Consider the following 22,709-nt stretch of genomic DNA (forward strand, 5'->3'; position numbering starts at 1 on the left):
CGTCGACAATCAAAGTGCAGTGTGAGTTGGATCGCGTGCGTGTTTCTGTTGAATAAAACACAATACCCTGAGGACGTGGACACGCTGATTTATCGTTCAGAATGCTTTGTGAATGCTGTCTTGTAGAGGAAAGGAAGTATGTGTGAAAACAACCCAAGCAAGAACTGTCTCTAGTGCCTCTAAATTGCAAGGTGGTAAACTTTTACGCTTCATCTCCTCTCCGTTGCGTCTTCCATTACACATAGAAGATTCATGAAGAATGTAGTAAAAAGCAGACAGTTCTTTCCATACTTCGTGCAATAATATATAATATTTATACCTCTCCTTTTTTTCTTAGCTAGATATACTGTTTGTGAGTACTTAAAGTTACTATTGCGAGATGAGAAGAAGACCGACTACCCACAAGCTGAATTGTCACAGGGGGCAAGGGGAATCGCCCGCTCGCTCACCCTATCCCCTCCAAGAAGTCCTACTTTTCGTTCGCGTTCTGCGTTACGCGTCGGACTTTGTTGCAAGGAATTCGGTGGACCGAGCGAGCGACTCCCCTTGCCCCTGTGACATTTCAGCTCGTGGGTAGTCGGTCTTCTTCTCATCTCGCAATTCAGTCACATTACGATTTGTTCATTCGCTCAGAATTTTGCATTCCGAAATTCGCTTTAAAGTACAGGTAAAGATATTTATTTAAGAAGTAACTCACCAACTTCGAGTTGTAAAAATTGCAAGAACCTCGCGATTGATCTTTTCATACTTGGTATTTTTTAAAAATTAAAACACTAATTATTATATACTAAAACAGCACATTATAGGTACGTTTCCCAATTAAATATCGATCAAGTTCGAGGTCTTAGTAGCAATCAAATGAATCGTAAGAATGAAATAGTAAGAATTTAAACACACTCGTTGCAGTTAAGTATAACGTGCAATTACTTTGCTCCAAATGATTAAGTAGCGTTAAATGAGCAACTCGACTCAAATTGGATACAAATATTTAATACAAGATATAAGCAGCAGGTTTTACCGCCAAAAAATCGTAATAATAATCTCAACTACAAAATGTGTATTATATTGACGACGTTGTAAGATGTTAATGAATGAGATATTAAGGTTTATGTTTCTATATTGTAATAACACTTATGTATAATGGTTACTATAATGCAAAAAATATACTTGCTAGTTGCCCATATTTGCATTACGATTTTTATTAGTTTCCTCGTGCAATCTCGATTCATACACAAACATTAAATTTGATGACGGCAAATGGATTCATCCTTTGATGCGTTTGCCTGATCTTGGAAATAATCTGTTGCCGAAATATCGACGATAACGTTGCTTACCCAAATGGAAATATATATATGTAAAGAAAGTACAGGGTACTCCCTTTTAAATTAGCCCGCGCACTCACGGCGCGTTGGCTGAGGAGGTTAGAAAGACTAAGGAGTAAACACCAGTGCAAGGACGAAGCTCCACGAATGAAAAGACAACAGGAAATAGAGATTGTAAATGGGGAATAATTGACATTTAATGTCGTTTCTTTTTTACAGGTAAGCGTTGTAAATAGTTGTAAATAAGAACATAAACAATAAAATAGAAAAAACTCTTTTACAGAGAGAGAAACTCAGTTTTGTGATTATTCCGGCCCAATAACATTATATATATTTAATTTACTCATTCAATAGTATTTACATACAAAACGCTATAAATTTAACAATAAGTCATATACCTCTAAACTTAGTAATTTCCGAGATTAAGAATCTTCCATAAAATATTCGAAGGTATGCAGGGTGTTCGACTACAGGTGGGCATCCTTTTAGATGGTGATTCTACATGCCAAAATAAGACGAAAACCAAGAATGACGAAATTGCGTTTAGGGCTTGGTTTCTGAGTTATTAATTATTGAAACTACGCATAAAATGTGTCTGACGCGAGGGGCTTAGACTACTGCCGGCGCGCAGTAGTGCATAGTTAGTCAGGTCAGGCACGACGGTGGGAGTAGTTTAATATTGTAAGTCCCTCGCGTCAGACGCTTCGTACGCATATTTTCAACAATTAATAATGTTGCGAGCACCGTGTACAACTTCATAGCTTACAGTTGCTCGCATCCGAAGTTAAATAGAACACGGTCGGTAAAGACTGCCTGAAGTTGTTATCAATAGCTGGCTATACACGGAGAGATTTCCCGGCGGTTTTCTCCGTCGCGTTTCAAGTCGGCGGACTTAACTGCATGTTAGTGGTGCATGTCTATGAACGATTTATACCGTCACGGTTCTCGTGACAAACTTCAACCGCGTCACAAAATAGTTGTTCAACATTAACGTGCAGTTTCTGTCCGCAGATAAAACCGACAGGTCGAAATTGAAAAAACTGAAAAATCTTACTATTATCCACACACGAGGAGGTTTCCTCGCGTTCTTCATCCGTCGCGTTTCAAGTCTGCGGATTTAACTGCATGTTAGTGGTGCATGTCTATGATCGATTTACCGTTACACTTCTCGTGACAAACTTCAACCCCATTCAAGTCTGTATGACAACTGAGAAAACTTTCAACAAGACGAAAGTCCACAGTTTCGATGAAATCCGCGGATAAACTAGCGGTTTTCATGCATTAACACGCAGTTTTATCTGTGACCGATTTACCCAACGTGATTTGTCTGTGAACTTTCGTTGTATGTTAGTGGGTATTTGCAGTTTTCATCCACCGCAGACTTTGATCGCGGGTTTGTCCGCGATGGATGAAGACCGCGGAGAAACCTCTCCGTGTATGGCCAGCTAATTTGCCGGCAATCTTGGTCTGACGGGGATCGTTGACGGGTCGTTGTACATACCAAGATTACTCTACCTGCTATTTGAATCTGTTACATTGTACAAAATTATAGTTGTTATCGTGATTACTGGGTTATTGTGATTAAATAAAGTGATGGCTAACGAGGTGACTGCTCTACACCGCAACAATAACTCGAAAACGAAGCCTCAAACGTAATTTCGTCATTCCTCTTTTCCATTTTATTTTCGCCTATAGAATCGCCCCTTAAAGGATGCCCACTTGCAGTTAAACACCCTGTATAGTCACTGTTATCGTTTGGCCGTGTGGTAAAAGTTCATGATAAATGATTCCGGCCAAAGGCGACCAAACATTAAACACAATCTTCTTCTGGTGAAATACGTGCTTAAATCTATTTCGAGGGCACCTCATGCAAACTTGAGAAGCCTGTCCACGTCTTGCACGGAGGTTATGTTCTCCACATTCATCGTGAGAAGGAATGCAGCCCTCATAACTGTCTTTGGTCCGCCATGCCCTTGCACTGCGTCATTAAGTGAGAGAAGTTTCGTCGTCCTCTCCAAGTCCCGGGCACCTTGACCCCTGCACGATCCCAAGGCAAGCCAAGTGCTTTCTCGCAGGGAGCGGGGGGTCCAGTTATGCCGATGGAGGGAGAAACACCTATAGGAGCGGTGGTAATCTGTGCGTGAATTGACGCCAGCGCGAAGCCAGCCACGTGGCGACAACGCGAAGCAAATGTGACGTCACGGATGTACCGACGCCAGCGCCAGGCCAAGCGAAAGTTTTATATTTTATGTATATATTTTGTAACATAATTTGTGTATATTTTATGTATATTTTGTAACATAATTTCTGTATACTTTATGTATATTTTGTATATACGAAATACAGAAATACGTTTTATCACCTTACATGTATAGTACATTATAACAGGATCCATTCCTTCAATTTACCATTATTAGTGCATAAATACATGTTTTCATTATTATTTTGTTTTTTTTTGTTACCTGCCACCAGTCTTACATATATTTCAATTCATTTTATTAGAAACAGGAACGTAAAGGACTTCATATTCTTGAATATTACCGCCATAATTCATAGCAGTCCAGCCACAGTGATGAAGGGGGAACACCTGCAGAAGCGGGGGTAATGTGTGCGTGAGACGCCACGATTGGTGACGAACCGACGCCAGCGCCAAGCGAGTGACGCCGCGGCCAACCAGCGTCGACAACACATTTCCCGGTGACGCTGATGTCGGTTCGTTTCCCATCGTGACGTCAGTTCACGCACACATTACCACCGCTCCTGTAGGTGTTCCCCCCTCCATCAGCGTAGCTGGAGTCCGCCGCTCCCCGCTTTCTCGTATGCCAGCGTCCTTTGACCATCCCCAAGAGCAGCTGCAACTGCAACTTATCCAAGAAGATCCCTTTCTGGAAGATAAGGGTCACCAGGGCGTTCGCATGTCTCATGTGTTTGGTCTGCTCCCAGAACCGATCGAGTTGCTGTATTGTCCAGCCTCTCGTCCATTCCTTCACAGTACTCATAGAGTCGCCTAAGGTGCAAATCGGATCTCAATCCGGTCTACGTGCGCCTTCTCAAGTCCTGTCGTTCGCCCCATTTTTACCTTTAATTCCGGAGTGTCCTGGAACCCATTGCAGTCTGACGCGGTTGTTCGTTGCCAGTAACGCCAGCAAGTCCACGTATTCTAGCATCAAACTGGATCTTACTACTACAACGCTGTCCAGCGTAAGGGCCCCTCACGCGCCTACTAATCTTTTTTTCGCGCAGCGTGGCTTCCGTTGTCAAAGAGACCGCGCGACGCTACGAAGGTTGTCAGGACGGGCTAGCCGAGCTAGCGTCTTCACAGGTCGCGGTTAGCGTCGCGTGGTATCCCTAACAACGCGAACGAGAGTGGGAGAACCTTGAGTGTACGCGTACACGACCTTGGACAGCGCTGCACTACTACATTCAGTAGGTCCTAATGGCCTGCACTTCCGCCTGAAAGATCAATATCTATGAGCCCTGGGTGATGGACCTTTCCACCCTGGGTCTCTCTCCCCATACTCTGGCTTCAATTCCCGTTCCGGTTTTGGTATTACAGTCATCCGGTGTACGGGTTGGAAGCGGTAGACTGGATCATCCACAATCCAGGGCTCCGCGAGAGTCCCTTACTTCCTGCAGGATCGCCCTGTGCCCCTTCTCCGCGTCTCTCCACCTTCCCGCAAAGTATATCCGTAGAGCAGCCTTCCTATCCCCGGCTTCGGCAACCACGTGCGGAGGCGCCAGGTTCAGCAAGACACCCATCGCCAGGGTTGGTGTGGTGGAAAACGCACCACTTATTCCTAGTAGTGCCAAACGATACATTTTGCTCAGTGCCCTTCTGTGGGTTGCCCTCCTCGTGGAGGTCCACCTATGAGGTTCCACGATGGCGGTGTAGATCCATTTGATCACCCATGGACTTAGTCCCCATGTGGTGACACTCCCTTCTGACAATGAGTCTGCTTCGCGATGTGGCTTTTCCACGTGAAATATATTTCATAGTTGCATGATATATACAGTTTTATCTTATATAGTTTTATGTTTACATAAAGTCAACAAGAGAAAGAAAAGTTGTAATGGTAATTAGACTAAGTAGAGATAATACATAAATAATCATCAGACGACGATGCCATTGATATTGTTACTGATGACGATACAGAATGTTTCTTTTGTGGTGACAATTACAAAAGTGACAATAATGGTGAAAAACGGGTCGAATATATTCGTTGATTTGATTGGGGTCACGAAGAAAATTAATATAATATAAATATAAAAATCTTAAATACTTGTTTGTCTGTTTTATTTAAATAAATATTCATTTTTCATAGTAAAAAGAAGTTTTTTTAAATCTCTTTACTTTCCTAGGCGTTCCATATTATGTACCATTTTTTCAATTCGCTGCGTTTAACATTTTTTGTCATGACTTCAAGACACTTAAGCTTTTGCATAGTTAACTATTAACATACCGATATCTATTAATTTTGTCGTAGTCTAACGTTACTTTCATTGAAAAAAGTAGGGGAAAGTGGGGCAAAACCGGGTACACGGATCAGACCGGGTATCATTGTTTTTCTAAGACAAGAGCTGCGATATGCAGCCAGCGTATGGTGTTAAATTCGGGTGGATCTCACGATGGTATGAGATTAATCGCAACGCAAAGACCGTCGTAGTTTTTCATCTAGAGAAGTTTAAAAATTTCGAGTTGAATAGTTTCAGTGTTACGTTGGTGAATTGCCATTTTTATACCACTTGGATTTAAAGAATCTATTACGGTAAGTACTGCATTGTATTCTGTAGTCTTTGCACAGTATTTTTACGTTTTACTTGGTTCTTTATCGCATGTCGAAATGTAAATATTTAATGTTTAGTAAAATATCTCATTTGGAGCAAAACCGGGTACCCGATTTTACCATACTTTCTATTGTATGGCGTAAATGTCTTATAGGAGCTGATTCCTAATCTTTGAAAAAAACAATAATAATCTTGATTATATGTATAGGTCACGGATGGGCTCATGAGATTTGCAGAAATGTTGAGGACGGCGACGAGACCTTTATTTGTAATTTTTGTGCACTAGATAAATAAAAATAAATTTATATACAAATTAATATTTGTCAAAATATTTTTCTTTATGGCTTCTAAAATAATAGTAATAAAGATTTTATAATTATATAATATTTTATGCGTTTTTTAATAGGTACCCCATATTACCCACACTTGTTTTCCTATAAGCCAAATAGTTTCTTCAAAAAAGGACTCTCATTGCCTGATTCTGTAAGATCCAATTAAGATTTCTAGCGGTGTCCAAAGTTTATTTTGCCGTCTGACTTTTTGCTAGCAGGAAAAATACATTAGGCACCCGGTTTTGCCCCACTTTTCCCTATGTCTCTATTTTTGACAATTCTTTAAGATCAGGTATTCCGCATTAAATAGGTGCAGTTAGCCTACAAGTCGCAAATTTGTTATGCAAAGGTTTCAGAAGAACTGGATAAGAATTACATATATATTATTAGAATCACTGCTCGTGTTGCGTCCTAAATGTATCATACATTGATCACTGCTGAAAGAGTAAAGCCTTTAAATTTTGTAGCAATAAAATAAATTGTAGAATTTTGAAATCTCAATTGACCAGGAGAATATGTTATCCTTTCTGAGAAATGACAGTGTGATCGACAATCATATCGGAAATCCAGCCTTTGAAAGCCATAACAATGTTCGAATCTGAATTGATGTTACATTTTAATCGCTTTGGCGGTAATTATAAAAATAACGAAACATGCTTATTAGCAAAATAAGTAAAAAAAAAAGGAAGGGATGCATTGAAGGAAAATAAATAGGTTCGATGAATAAAAGAATCGTGAATAGAATTTAGATTATATACATACAACAAATATTCTGATATTCTCGATTTTTCATTTAAACGATAAGTTTTATTGTCGACGTAAATTGCAAACTTCTACATGGTAGAAATCTGTACTGAATACATTTCGATAATCTTACACCCTGCCTGAAAGGGACTTGTAGAGGGTCATGCAATTGCGTGAACATATGTATGTAGTATATTCAATACTTGACTCAAAACACATATTACAATAAGTACATCATGCTCCAAAGAATCGCAAAATTTCGTTACCCATGCTAGCAAATCTACAATTCAATAATCGAAGAGTCCTTGTAACCACTGTAAGTGCCAAAATTAACACAAACATTTATCGGAAAATGTTCTACGTGCGGATGGTAATACTATAGTATAGAATTTGATTTTTGGCACTTACAGTGTTTCCTACAAGGGCTCTTGAAATTAAATATACAACGAATAGTTCTGATTCATTCATTATACACTGGGTTCACTGCAGTGCCGTCTTAACCTGGACGAAAAAGAGGCAGCCTCCTCAGGGCCCCGGAGGTCAGGAGGCCCCCGAAAAATTGGAAATAAAAAAAAGAATAGGGTTGCAAAAGCTAGAAAAAAATTTGAAATGGACCCTCCAACTGTGACGGAAAGAAAATAAAGAATACACCAAAATTTAGATTTTAAAATGAGGCCCTTTTTTGGTGGAATGGACCCCACGTTTTATCTTACTTATTTAATTATTTTAATACTTATTCACTTCGCGCAATATTTTTGATTATATTTAATTTAGAATAATTTAGAGGGTCACATATGGAGCTGGCCTCAGGGCCCCCGAAAACGATAAGACGGCACTGGTTCACTGAGCCATAACCCATAACCACATTTCAAGTGTAAAGGTGGGTATCCACTTGTTACGTATCCTCCTATCGTATCACCGTTGCGCGTCATCCAATGCTACGATACCGTGCAACGGTGTGTAATTTTTTCCTGTATCATCACTGATGCTGTTGCGTGTATTTACATCAAATTTTGATACGCGACGCAGCACTAAGGCCGCGGTCACACGAGCGTTTTTTTTTCCGTCGCGACGTTCTATTATCTGAAATTCAGAAACGGCCTATTCTATGGGACCCTTCAAATTCTGAATATAAAAATAAATTTTAAAAAAAATGAAGTGTAGTCAAATGTTGCGGCTACAGTAAGTCGTAAGTTTGAAGAGAAAACCGACACGGAGAAAGGGGTTATTAGTAAGTAAAAAATAACGAGTTAGGTGCTTAAAACTCGCGACTTCCGTATCGTTCATCCCGTTTGGACGGGTACCTACTGTCGACTGATGTGAGAGATTTTTCTCAGTTACGGACGATAAAGTCAACGTTCGTGTGACTGCGTCGCGACGGACGTCGAAAAAGCGCTCGTGTGACCGCGACCTAATGCGCAACGGCGATGCGACAAGAGGACACGCAACAAGTGGATACCCACCTTAACATTACTCGTAAATATTTTGCGCGCAGCATGATATACGATATACAATATACGTTGTTATCCATTGAGCGATAACACGATATTAGTATGAATAAACACCGTAATTATAATCGGTTTGATTATATTCTGCGTCGAAGCTATTCTTATAGTAATATATATTTCACAATGCCCAAAAGGGATAAATACGGGATAAATAGTCATGCTACGGTGCTCATCTAAATCCTTCTTGCATCAGGGCCATTTGAGCGCGCATTTTTAATCACTCGCGACAATGCGCGGCGCGCTTTGATAACGTTTAATCGTAATCGTTGTATTAATCATGTCTCTTGCACCCTGCCTCAAAGGGATAAAAGATGTTTCTAATCGCCAAACTAGTCACAGGAAAGAAAGTTTTTATATTTAATCCGCAGATCGCACCAAATGTTTTAAATATCATATACTAGTATTTACAATACCATAAGCATTCTTTTATGCGTCAAATTCCGTTCAATAGTTATGAGATTCGTCGTGCCTTTGAAAGTTACTTTCCATTTACGTTAACTTGATTTCTTTAACGACTCCGGCGTATCTTTGAAAGACTTCATTCAGCTATTTGCTTCGCGCTAATCCACGGATTAAATAATTACGTTGCGATTGAATGACTTTTGAGTTTAGTAAATTTTCATCCCGTCAAATCAGTTCAATTTCTTCCGGTCTGTGACATCATTTAACGATAAATAAATATATAGTTTACGATTAATTTAATATCTATCAGTCTCAACGTTTAACCCTGCCTAAAAGGGAAAGAAGATGGTCATGCGAGTTTGCTCTTTACACAATCGGGTCCCAAACTAGCACACATATATACTATCGCATGATTTCTTAAGATTCCTATAACTTTTCGAATTAATTTCAAGAAATTATGAGCAAAACGAAGTCGTACTGTCTTCTATTAGAATTGCTTCGGTTATCGTTAACAACACTAACTAAGGTTTTATCGTGTTTACCCTCCGAGTTATTTAAACAATCTGCCGTTGAAAAGTATTAATGAATATTTACAGTGCCGGACAAAAATATTGGGACACCCTTTAAAGTAGAATAACTTTTTTAAAATTGGTCCAAACGACTCGAGTTTTTTTTTAGAAGCTAGAAGGATTAGTTTGTTAGGTAGGTGATGTGTTTCGGCGTTTTGAAAAAAATGCAATCGGTCGGAATAGCGAAGAAAATAGTGAAGGTCGTTTTTCACCTTTTTTATCTGAGCTCGTAATGAAAATTTAAAATTGCCATTTGAAAATCTTTAGGTTTATTACAGTCATAGGCTGAAAACTGTTATTTCCACCACTTTTAACCGCTCGTAACTCAAAGCTACGTTAACCGATTTCGATGAAATTTTCAGCATGTATACACCTTACTTAAATCTACAAACGGGATTTTTGAATTTTCATTACAGGCTCAGATGAAAAAGTTAAAAAAGCGACTTTCACTATTTTCTTTGACATTCCGACTAGTGATCGGACCGATACTATTAATGATATACAATCAATTCGATACTAAAGTACTCAATGGACAGTATCGATGCGTATTGAAATTTTAGGTACTTGGTATCAATTTTCGATACTGATACTTCTTGAATCGATATCAATTCCAAAAGTGCTTGCACCGAATCAATACCCGTTTGATAATAAAAGTATCGATACTCGTTTGATACCTCACGAAAGTACCGATATAAAATTCATATTTCTAAAAATGTTTGGTGTTCGTTTGATATTTTACGAATGCATCGATACCTGTAGATATTAAACTTTTGAACTTACGGATATTCAGTTGATACTAAACCGAAATATTAAAACATGATTTCGGCGCACAGTTTCGGTCTTTTAATTGACCGAAACTGTGCGCGGAAATTATATGTTTTAATTTTTTAAAAAAAAATTTTACGGTCGAAATTCCAACTTCATTATTCACCGAAATATATTGATAAAAGGAATGACATTTTATCAATTAAGCAAAGTGATATCAAGATGATTACGGTAAGAAGAAATTGTATTGATTCCCCAGTTAATTGTATCATGCTTAACGATCTCTCATTTTTACTTAAAAACTTACGATTAGATTTTTTGGTATTTATTAAATTTGTTGGTCCAACTACAAAGTGATAAGCTCTCTGCTGCTTGTATTGCAACCGCGACCGTCTCAGCGACGCAAAGGTTATTACTTGTATTGACGCTTTGTATTTACTTGTAACACGCGATGCCGTGTATAACAAATGGGTATCAATACTTTCGGATCGAACGGGTATCGATTCCTTCATAGAGGTATCAAATAGGTATCGATACTTCCGTGAGGTATCAAACAGGTATCGATACCTTCATAGAGGTATCAAACGGATATCGATTAGTGTTCCTGATTTCTCGATATTTTTTCTTTCTCGAGAACTCAGAAATCAGATCATACTTCTTAAGAATTCTCGAGAATTCTCGAGAAACTGAAGAAAATATTACAAAATTTATATTTTTTAAATAATGTTGATAATATTTATCAAAAACACAAGAAAACTTTAACTAATTGTTCTTTCCTGTGCAATTTGCACAAAACTTGTATAACTGAAAATACAGATATTAAATATAATTGATTTTTTTTTAATACAAAACTTGTGCAAAGCGAAACATTACTGTTTTGTTTTAAAATAGTATTTTAATCTATTTCTTTTCTTTTTTTTTTGGTGATAAAATCTGTACCTGTAGAAAAATTTCTTTCGTTTTGAGTGGATGCTGGCTTGCTCAAAAGTTATGGTAAATTGGGTGTCCTTTCAGTGGATTGAAAAATATGAAATTCCTTAGTTAAAGTCCGGAATTTATCTTTTTCTTGGTTGATACTAAATACTTGGAGGCTCTCTGCGATTGCTAACTCTGATTATTTTCTTAATGGTAATTCTTCATTTTGAGGATCCGTAAGTTTTTCAGTAATTTCAGTTACTGCTATATTTTTCGAAAAGTCTAGCTACTTAGAATTTGTTTTGCCGTTTTATACATATCTGTCTTGGATATTAAATGAAAAACCCCGCCTCAAAACTTAATTCAGTACGTATACAATTTTCTAAATTGTTAAATAAGAATTTAAAAGCACGTTCACCAGTCAATAATGTCGAATCTTCTCTACTGAGATTTTCTATTGTAATTCATATAGATTCTAATGTTACTAATAAGATTTATTACAAATTGCAGATGTGTTTATACGTTCGCGATTCCCTAGACTTAAGTTTCTCGAGAAAAACAGCATTTCTCGAGAAATAAGAAATAAGCAATTATAAAATTTCTCGAGAAATTCTTGAGAAAGAATTCTCAAGAAGGAACACTAATATCAATACTTTCATAGAAGTATCAAACGTGTATCAATATTTCTGACACCTACGTCTTAGATACTATTCGATACCGCATCATAATTTCCGGGCTGGCATCGATAGTATTGGGAAATATTGTGAGAGCGCCATCTACTAAAGTAACCTCTGTAATCGGGTCAATCGCGTTACAGGACTGGTGTCGCACAAGTATTGAAATATTGCAATAATGTTTCTATCATTAAATAGTCTGTTAAATTTTACAAAATCGATCATAAAACAGTCGAAATTCCCAATACTGCCAATAACAGATGACAACTAACCCGATTAGACTGCTTTAATTTTTGCCACCAGATGGCGCAGCGGAATTAAGAAAATGCCAATTGATTTGGTATCGGTCCGATCACTAATTCCGACCAATTGTATTTTTTTTTTCAAAACGACGAAACACGTCATCTAGTCAATTAATCCTTCTAGCTTCTAAAAAAAAACTCAAGTCGTTTGGACCAATTTTCAAAAAGTTACTCTGCTTTAAAAGGTGTCCCAATAATTTTGTCCGGCACTGTGTGTCTGTATGAAGGCTGCGAAAAAGTAAATGTTTACAAAGTCTAACTCCTTTGTGTGACGTGCGGCGAATGTCATTCCATTATTTGTATAAGTGACATATCTACGTTTATCTCCTGGTGCGAGTGATATGTTCAAAGCATTCAATAATACGTGTTCTTCAATAATAAACGACGAAATCTTAAGCAACAATGCTTCTGATAAACTTCTCACTTTGACCGAAGCAAATTCATTTAAATGAACTATGAGGGCCCTCACTTAAAGAAATAAACAATTCTTATACTCTAATAATGAGTTAGAATAGAAAATAAACGTCCAGAACGTGGTCCTTGCAGTTAATTTTGTGCTTCATCATTAAACACTTGGACATTATCATTTCGATCAGAATTTGAAAAATACACTTGATTGTGCTTCAGTGTAAAACAATAACAATTCGAGTATAACGCATTTAATAAGCGTATGTGCACTTACGTAGATTTCATAAAATACGCGAAGGTCGGTTCTCTAGAAACAATTATTTAGAAGCTCTCAGAATTTCAGTTGAAACGATGGCCCGCTATTTCATATAAACATGTTTCTGGGACAATCAAAATTAAACACTTCAAACATTTTATGAATGTTTTCTGCGAAATTGTGTCTTCAAATATGACTTTCCAGTCGAACGAAACATTTATTCCTAAATATCAAACTTTCTCGAATAAAATAAAAGAAGAATGAAATTTGTAGTCTGTTTAATAATTTCCAAGATAGAAATTCATTTATAGAGTCCGTTTTGGCGAAAAAAGGTAAAAATTGCAAACATCGATGGTTATTATTGTTTAAATAAATTTGAAGCAAAGAAAATGATGACTTAACCCTCCCCTCTAATTTTACGTATACTAAATTATATTTCAATTGCATAAACATCCTTGATATCAAGTGCAAAAAGTGATCGGTTTGACGTGGAACGACGTAATGCATTTTTCGCAGAAATCTGATCATTAAGTTTTCGCTGAGAGTTAACTGATTTTGTTCAAAGCGGATATATTTTCGCAGTCATGTCGAATTCATTATGGCGCAGGCAGTAAACGGACTAGTAACATACATATGTATATACTCGAGGCCGCGGGATAATCGATTCCCGCTTTTATTTGTGACAGCAACAGCGGTACGCACTGCTACATATATAGTTGTCATCATACAGGTGTTGGAAGTACAGTGCTGTTTCGAAAAGAACTCGCGCCCAGGGTTGCCAGACTTTTCCCGACACGATTGGAACGAGGACACCTACAGCAGTGGCGGTATATGTGTGTGTGTGAAGACGCCGTGACACACTGAAGATTGGCAAAATTTTTGTTTAAATAAAATTTCGAATAACGAATAAAAGTTTTTAAAAAGTTCTCGTCATGTGTCGAATAAAGCTAACTCTGGTTAAGGAATAATTAATTTTAACTTTCATTCGTTATTCGAAATTTTATTTAAATACGAATTTTGCCCATCTCTGTGACACACATGTACCGCTGCTTCTCTAGGTGTTCCCCCTCCACTACGTATTTTCCCCTTCCACTACGCGTAGGGAAAAGCCTGGCATCCCGAAATTTTATTTAAATACAAATTTTGCCCATCGTTGTGACACACATGTACCGCCGTTTCTCTAGGTGTTCCCCCTCCACTACGCGTAGGGAAAAGCCTGGCATCCCTGCTCGCGTCTTCTGTCTCGAAAAGAAGTCGCCGCTGTCCTCGCTACTTCTTTTGTAGTTGCCGCGGCGAATGAGAGGTGCCAAAGAGACCGTCTTATCTTAATAGACGACGCCGCGGCAGTGCTGACCATAATTTATAGCTTGTCGCTGTCGCGTAAAGTCTCACTCATTCTTACAATTAGTGCCCCTCACTCGGCACGGTAGAGATCAAAGGCAAGCCGAACAAACTACTCGTCTTGAAAAGAACTCGCGCCCGGTCCCCAGATGCGGCTACTTTTCAAGACAAAACTGTATACAGCGTGTTTCATATCCGGTGGTACAAGCGGAAGGTTGATCATTCTACATGAAAGTAACTAAAAAAATGTAGAATAAAATTTTTCAAAGCTCGCTTTGATTTTGAGAAAAATGACTTTGAATTTTGGACGAGTACACGTGCACTCAAGTAATAATAATAGTAATACAGTTTTTGGTGGCCGAGGGGCACGCTGAAGTAAGGGAAACGTTTCTGGCCACTGAAAGCGAGAATCCACAGTAAGGGAGAAGCATTTCCCTTTGGCACCCCCCAAAATGTATGTACAACTTCTGTGCACGCGTACCCGTCCTAAATTCAAAGTTTATTTTCTCGAAATCGAAGCGAGTTATGGGAAAATTTTATTCTATATTTTTTACTTATTTTTCCATGTAAAATCACCACCTATCCGCTTATACTACTGGATATGTAACTCTTTATATAAATATTCGGCACCAAGAACACAATAAAGTCTTCCTGCAATTATATTGTTTACTTTCCAGTTGTTCCAAGGAAACAACTTGGTTGACATTATGTAATATTTTTCGAAACAAATTTTTTTATGCTTCCAATGTATACGTGATGATTACCATTTAACATACTGTATCTACAGTTAGGGTTGCCAACCGTAATATAATATATAGTATTGCACTATACTTTTGTCTAGTGTACTACATACTGTTAGAAAAAGATATAGTACGTAAAAATACTGTATTTCCGATACATCGTTAAAATTCTACAATTTTTAATAATTTCTTTATTCTATGGCAACATGGAAATTTTAATTTGCGAATTTAAACTTTAACACGCAGGATTTTTTCTATAATAAGTATGAAGTCTATCTCTCATGAAAAGGAGATCCTCATTATTTTAATTTGGACTTCCAGTACAATCAAACCTTTGACATATTTGTTAAAGACAATAAATTAATTAATAATGCAAAATGCACACAAAAATATACATTTAAAAAATAAGATGTCGTTGTTTTAATGACTATATTATCCCCAAAAAAAAGTTGGCAACCCTATGTACAGTACATCCTTGTCGTGTTGTAAATTTAAGCAATTAAAAATTAAGGAAATTATCGATAAACGAGATTATGTACTTAATCACTCAAACCTCGAGTACATACATATGTACATAGAAGCTGCCTGTTTATACCACCTGCGTCACGGAACTTCGACAACAGAAATCTATATTCACAATATACAGGCTGCACAACACGATTGGGACAGATCGCGCCTTCGGTTTCGTTAAAGACAGAAGAAATATGTTGGAGAAAGTGGTTGCATGGTATAATAAGGTTTACCTTCCCATGACTACACCTGTTTTCGTAACTGCAATAACATAACTGCGATGTACAAACACACTTTTTTTATCATGAAATTAGATGTATATTTGAATGTCTTTAAACAAAGCACACGACGTATTTAGAAATTAGAAATATCTGTATATATATATAGCGAAAATGACGAGAAGAATCGATGTATTAAAAGAAACGTACGTATAGTTCCATTTAAAAAAGTGAAATCGCTCTTTGAAAGTTAGTGTAATCACTTAAGAAAGTGAAGTCAAAAGAAGATACAGTTTGTTACATCAGTCAACTTTTCCTTTTGCCATTTTCATTTTACTTTAACCTTCTATTTTTTATATCTTTTCTGTCTTCACTGAAAGAGAAAGTACTGCGAGTTTGATCCAAAAGGAAGCTCAAAATTGAAGAACATCTCAGGCCCTTCCCTTCCAAGTGCGTGCGATACCATAATATTTTTCAGTGATTAAAAAATATGTTATACAGATTATTAAAACATGTCAAGACCATCGTTTCACTTTCTGCCTGAATTAAATTAGCGTACTTACACGAACGTTTTGCTCATTTTGTTTCTTTACACCGTGTTGCTTTTTTTTCTTCTTGCAATTCAGTTCTTCCTGTATCTCCAACAACGATTTTCCTTTAGTTTCTGGGACCACAAAGAGAATAAAGATGATTCCAAGGAAACAACTAACTGCGAACAAACCGAAGGAAGTATAAACCCCGCATGAATCAGAGATCACTTGATACATTTTAGAAACGAAAAATGCCAAAAGGGAAGCCCATACGTTTGCTAAGGACACAGCAGCTCCTTTTACGTTTGTTGGGAAAAGTTCGCCGAGCATCATGTAGGACAACGGATTTAAACCTAACGCGATAATAAGTTCATAAAATATTACAGAGGCATGAAGAATCCAACCAAAGTCGGCCATGTTCACTAAAATCTGGAATTTTAGTAAGTAAAACGCTCCGGCAACGGTTAAAGACAGTCCGCCGAGTAAGGTCGTGACCAGAAGCAGAGGTCTCCTTCCCAGTTTGTCTACCAAAGCTGCCGCCCCAACACCAGCGACTAGCTGAAGAACGCTCAGAATGATCACCGCTATTCCGGCAGATAGATCCGTATCAGCTTCTTCGAGGATCTCTTGAGTATACGATTCTACAGCGGCGATGCCGCTGAATTGAAGGACCAACTGGAGGCCAAAGCTGATTAATACAGCTTTTCTGTTACCGGGGGTATCGAACAGATCCCAGAAGTGCCCCCTGTCGGTAAGATCGCGGACGACGGTCTTCTGCATCTGCTCCATGTCTTCTTCTAACTGATTCTCCGTGGCATATCTCTTAAGGCGCTTCAAGCTATTCATCGCCTTATCCTCGCGATTCGTCATCAGTAAATAGTAAGGAGACTCCGGCATCCAGATAAATGTTAAAAAGAAGATTACAGGAATTATAGCGCAACTGCAGGCCAACCACTCGTAGGACACAAAAGGGCCAATTGCGTGGGCGTATAACTCGCCAAAAGTTACCATCAGCTTAATAAAAGATCCCAAAGACCCCCTGATCTCCTTGTCGGCAATCTCGCCGATGTACATGGGGCAAACAACGTACGCCACGCCGAGGCCAACTCCGCTGATGAATCTCGAAACGTAGAGGAAGTACGGATTCCAGGCTATGATGATTAGAATCCAACTAACGGCGAGTGGTACTCCTGCTATCAGAAGGCAAATTTTACGACCGATCCAATCCACTAAGAAGGCTGCAAGAATGTTGCCAGGTATCGAGCCGAGAAGTGCAAACGAAGCGATCCACGAAGCATCATCCGAGGTTAGATATATATGAGAATCCGGAGATTTTAATTTTGGTAATGTTGGTGACGTCCAGCCTATATGAGAACCCGACATTGCCATAGATAAGGTGGCTATATTGAACACAGAAACAAGAACAGAGCACGTGAGCAGTTAGAAATTTTAAAATGTACTACAAATGGGAAATTCTGATGTTGTTTAAATAATTATTTATATTTTATCGAAATGTGATCTTATGTAGGGTAAATCCTGGGTTGTCGGTATGGCAGGGGAGTTGGTACAGTTGCAATATTTCAGACTCTATGCATACATAAAAACGCAATAAGGTGTAGCCATGGACATATATAGACGGAACAGAAGCTGGGACCTGTGATGCCAGATCGGGGACGGGTTCCCTCGAGAATTTCCCCCACCTTGCGCATACTACGCCGGAGCAGCGTGTCCGAAAGCTCGGCGCTTCGGAGTCCAATTCACGGACACGCAGCTTCGGCGTAGTGTGCGCGAGGTGGGGGAAATTCTCGAGGGAACCCGTCCCCGATCTGGCATCACAGGCTGGGACTATTGGCGAGGAGAAGGTAGACTTGGAAGGGAAAAGGCAGATGTTCAGATACAGGCACGTCGGTTAGCTTCGGATGCATTCGGCATGTATAACTACCAATAACTACTGCGTTACCCGATTTACTCATATCGGTCCCCTTACCGCGAACCTTGCCACCCCCTCAGCTTATGCTCCGTCTATATATGTCTATGGGTGTAGCACTGTAGCGCAATTGTTTTCCTAAAGTCCATTTCATTTATATTGGCCGGTGAGTTCGGTTTCGCGAACAGCGCGCGAGCAGAAATCAGCCACCACCACCTGACGATCGTAGATTAGCAGTTGAAGTTGCTGGGCCCCCGAAGGGTATGGTGGGGTAATGAGAACGCTGCTCGACTCCGCGTGAACGTAGCCGTGTGGCTGTTGTTTATTCTTAGCGTAATAGTTGTGTGCGTTACGAAGCTATGCGTAGACCAATACGAGTTGAAGCTATCGAGAAAGAATCAATGTTCTGACCAATAAAACTCCTGATTTTTTTCCGACCTAACCCACACCTATTCTGATGTATGTATTTCTACGCTAAGAACTCGGTTTGGCCTACACGTCTGGAGCTTGCCGCTGTCCTCCCCACTTCTGACTCGCTCTTGTTCTGCGGAGGCGTGAGCGAGATGGAACGAGAGCGTGTCAGAGGGACTGAAAGCAACCGAGGAACGGCACGAGACAGATGACGCGTTGATACATACTTTGTCCCGCTCCGTTTTTCCTACGCCTGATACTCCGTCCTTTGCGCGCCGGGCATGACCGTGTTTAGACTCGCTTTCATTCCATCTCGCTCTCGCCTTCGGCAAGAAAGAAGCGAGAAACGACCACTCGGAATCGTGTCCCGTCTATGTAGTTAAAGTGGTGGGGATGATTCGCTGCATGTGTGCGTACCTCACGGGCACCGAATCCCCACCGCGAGAACGTAGAAAAAGGAGCACCGTGGCAGGCAAGCGGTGTGGTGGGAGAATACCCCCACAAAACTCACCGGCCAATATATATGAAATGGACTTTAGGAGCCAAACAGTAGAATGAATAGCATCAGTTCGCTTGCTTCTGTAGTTTTCTCGATTTATAGGCTATACAAGGCAAGTTGAGGTTACAATTAACCTTTTTTTTTTATCAAAAAGTGATGTACAGAACCGTATTTAAAATATAATTGCTTCTAAGTTAAATTTCGTATATTGTTTTATATAATAAGATAGTAGAGGTATTGAAGGACAATGCGGGCAAAGTATTTAGCCATATTAATCCTTCCTTTCAAAGCTAACGAGAGGACTACTCTCACTGCAGAAAGGAGAGGTGGTACAGTTATGAGTGAAATAAATGGTCACTTTCAAATTGTGAGTGAGGGATGACTCACTTTCTAAACTTTTATTCCATCAGTTAAATTTACAATATTTTGCAAGGAATTATTTTTCTCTTTTTTTAATTTTTTTATTTTTCTTATTTCTATCATAGTTTATTATTTTAGTTTATTTATTTTATTTGTTCACTTTTGTATTCATTTGTTGTGCTAATCGCCAGTAGTTCACTTTTTAATTAAACGATTTTATTCAGCGTCGATCCTCCGTTTGTTTTTTGTTTGTTTCTTTGTTAATATGTATGTATGTATGTTTGTTTGAATGGTTAAAATCTGGCAACTCAAATTTAACCCACTTCGACCAATAGTTCCATCCCAGTCATCAATAAATATAACCCATAATCACAAATCCAAACGACTTGAAATCAGCCACTCGCGTTCTATATGAAAACGACAAAGAGCCGCTGGTAAAAGTAAAACTTTGCAGGCGTTCGTAGTATATCACCATCGAAATTGTAGTACAAGAAAATAATTATTTTTTTAATGATTTTAGCACTATAGCGTTTAAGCAAACTGTTAAGCTGTATACAGCAATAAAAGATATTTGTAAAGAAGTCTGAGCTGTAAAATGTAAATCTACAAACACTAAAAACTAGAAAATAAAGAAATATATAAAAAAACATTATGTTAAACGATTTTATTAAAAATGCATTAAAAACTAAATTAAAATGCAGTAAAAACTGAAAAATAATTATTTTCTTGTACTGCAATTTCAATCGTGTTTTTTTACTTTAAATAAAATCGTGGGGCATGAAATTTCATAACAGGATACGAATCACTTTAATACAGACGCAAACGGCGAAATGAATTTGTTGTGAGAATGTTCTGCATGTTAGTGCATTCTTTAATGCATTTTAATTGAGCTGTTAGTGCATTTTTAATAATTGTTTGATGTTTACTTCTTTAGCGTGAGCAAATAAAATTTCACTAAATCTGCAGTTGTAAATAATTTTACTTTCCTCTTTGTTATTTTTTCATTGAATAATTATGTGGGTAAACTCTCCGAAAAATGGGCGGACCATTTCTCCGAACGCGTCGTTCGGCGACGCGTCCCATTTCTCCCGGCACCTCGGGAGAAGTGGTCACATGCCATGACTTCAGTTGTCAACCCGATTTTCAGGAAATAATGTCTTAAAGCAAATATCGACCACTTCTTCTGAATCAGCATAAAATTCTGAACATATTAAGTTTATTCTGGTAAAATAAATAATATCAGTGTTAGTTTTAATAGCCATTTTATGTTAGGTGTACCTAACCGTGCACCGACAGCCCCGGGTTTACCCTGTGGAGTTAACCCTCTACACTGCGTTCCATATAAGAGTGTACCAACCAACGCCCCTACCGATTTGCGACCGATCTGCGCAGCTCCCACGGATCTGACACACGCGATTGGTCGTAGCACTTTCCCTGCCGGTTTACTACCAATCAGTGTATCCCTGCGTGAAACAAGTATGCTCTAATGTGGAACGCAGTGTAGTGCATAGATTTTTAATTCAGTTGGAAAAATTAGACTACTCTAATTTGGGGATGAAAAGACAGAATCCGATGTCTGTTTTCAATTTGGAGGAAATAATAATAATAATAATAATAATTTTCGCAGTGTGCGTAGCTCAAAAATGCACTTCAAACTAGATTTCTGTCAAATCGAAACGTCAGATTGACATGTTTCTTAGACCAATATATGCGCTGTGGCACTACTTTTAGGGGTGGCAAATGAGTATTCCCAACCCCTGGATTAAACAGGTGTCCGCCTTAAGGCAGGTGTATGCACTAGAGGGTTAACAAACTGGATTATTAAAACTTGTTCAGCTAACAAATGAAAAAAGATGACTCTTCAAACGCAATATGCATTTTATATATATATATATATATATATATATATATATATATATATATATATCCTTCAACAAGTGTAACAAATATTTATCATAACGCATAAATTTAATATCTTTAAATTGTGCATATTTTATAAATTTACATACTTTTCCCCACGAACATATGTAATAATTCAATTTCTGATCTTTTCGTTACAACTACAACATTAATGTTTGTAGACTGATCTTAGCGTCAAAGGAAAAGTAACTTTACATTGAATTAAATAGACGTGAAAGTTACCTGTAATCGCTGCTAAATATTGCGGCCACCACTTAATAGGCGATTCGTCCATGCTTTTTATTTCTTCTTTTACTGGACTGAAATAATTAAAAAAAATGAATAACGGTATCTGCCTAAAATATTACACACAATAGCAACAACTTTATTCTAATTAATCCATTTCGTTATTAATGAAAGTAATCAAATCACGTGTTGTGAAATATCGGGATCCAAATAGTAATTTTATATTTCTCATACAGTAAGAAAATATTCTACTATTCTATTCAACAGAGACGGAAAAAGAGTATCATATTTAACAGCTGCTTGATATGCTCTCGAGTTTCTGTCGTGTTTATGTAACCGGAACAAGCATAAGTCGTGGAAAATTTGCATTAAACAGGGATTAAAGCTAAGTTAATTTGTTGCGATGCTTACAGAGATAACGATGAAACGTGACGATGCCACCAGGATGAACGACTTTGTGCTGATATTCTTCGTGCCTCTTTTCAACGCATTCTAGATAGAATGGACGTATAATCACGATGTACTAGATTTTATATGTCAGTTTATCAGCAAGTCTGTTATCACAGTCGAATTTCGAGCAATCCCCACTTTTCCACTAGCAAAAATCATTGGTATCTTCGAGGCTCCGAAAAGAATGGGATAAAAATAGAAACTAATAAGGAAAGAAATTTATATGCATTTCTCAAGTATTTACTATGCTAATAAACGATATTATAAAACACTATACAAGGAAGACACCACGAAATTTAATTATTCTATTTAACCCCGAATTCTCGGCTTCTGGCCTCATAGCTGATATGCTTTTAATCGTATAAAACTTTTAAGCTGAATAAATCGAGAAGGTAGGTATCAGTTTTTTCGGGTAATAAGTTTTAAATATTTAATGCTGATAAAACATTATAATTGGGTACAATGTTTGAACACAGTTATATGTAGTAGGATTTGCATATACGATTATAGGTACGCACCATGCGCACAATTTCTAAAATAAGCCATGAAATTATCTTAATACGTTTAAAGTCAGGTTTACTTATAAAAGAATTATT

At 38.1% G+C, this 22,709-nt stretch overlaps 1 protein-coding gene across 1 annotated transcript; it reads right to left on the reverse strand.

The window, feature by feature from the left end:
• Positions 1–16,186: 16,186 nt before the first annotated feature.
• Positions 16,187–22,334, reverse strand: LOC143373931 (facilitated trehalose transporter Tret1). Its single transcript, XM_076821653.1, has 3 exons — positions 22,075–22,334; positions 21,661–21,737; positions 16,187–17,721 (listed from the first exon to the last, which is right to left on the reverse strand). Exons 2-3 carry the CDS (start codon positions 21,710–21,712, stop codon positions 16,337–16,339), a joined length of 1,437 nt encoding a protein of 478 aa, XP_076677768.1. The 5' UTR covers positions 21,713–21,737; positions 22,075–22,334; the 3' UTR covers positions 16,187–16,336.
• Between the last annotated feature and the right edge of the window lie 375 nt (positions 22,335–22,709).

Source organism: Andrena cerasifolii, chromosome 10 (assembly GCF_050908995.1).
Source record: "Andrena cerasifolii isolate SP2316 chromosome 10, iyAndCera1_principal, whole genome shotgun sequence".
NCBI lineage: Eukaryota > Metazoa > Arthropoda > Insecta > Hymenoptera > Andrenidae > Andrena > Andrena cerasifolii.

Bases quoted from the DNA above. Each gene is read 5' to 3' on its own strand.
- LOC143373931 (XM_076821653.1), bottom strand. From the start codon at position 21,712: ATGGACGAATCGCCTATTAAGTGGTGGCCGCAATATTTAGCAGCGATT. The intron at 17,722-21,660 runs GTAACTTTCACG...TGTTCAATATAG, and splicing joins ATATTTAGCAGCGATTACAG to CCACCTTATCTATGGCAATG.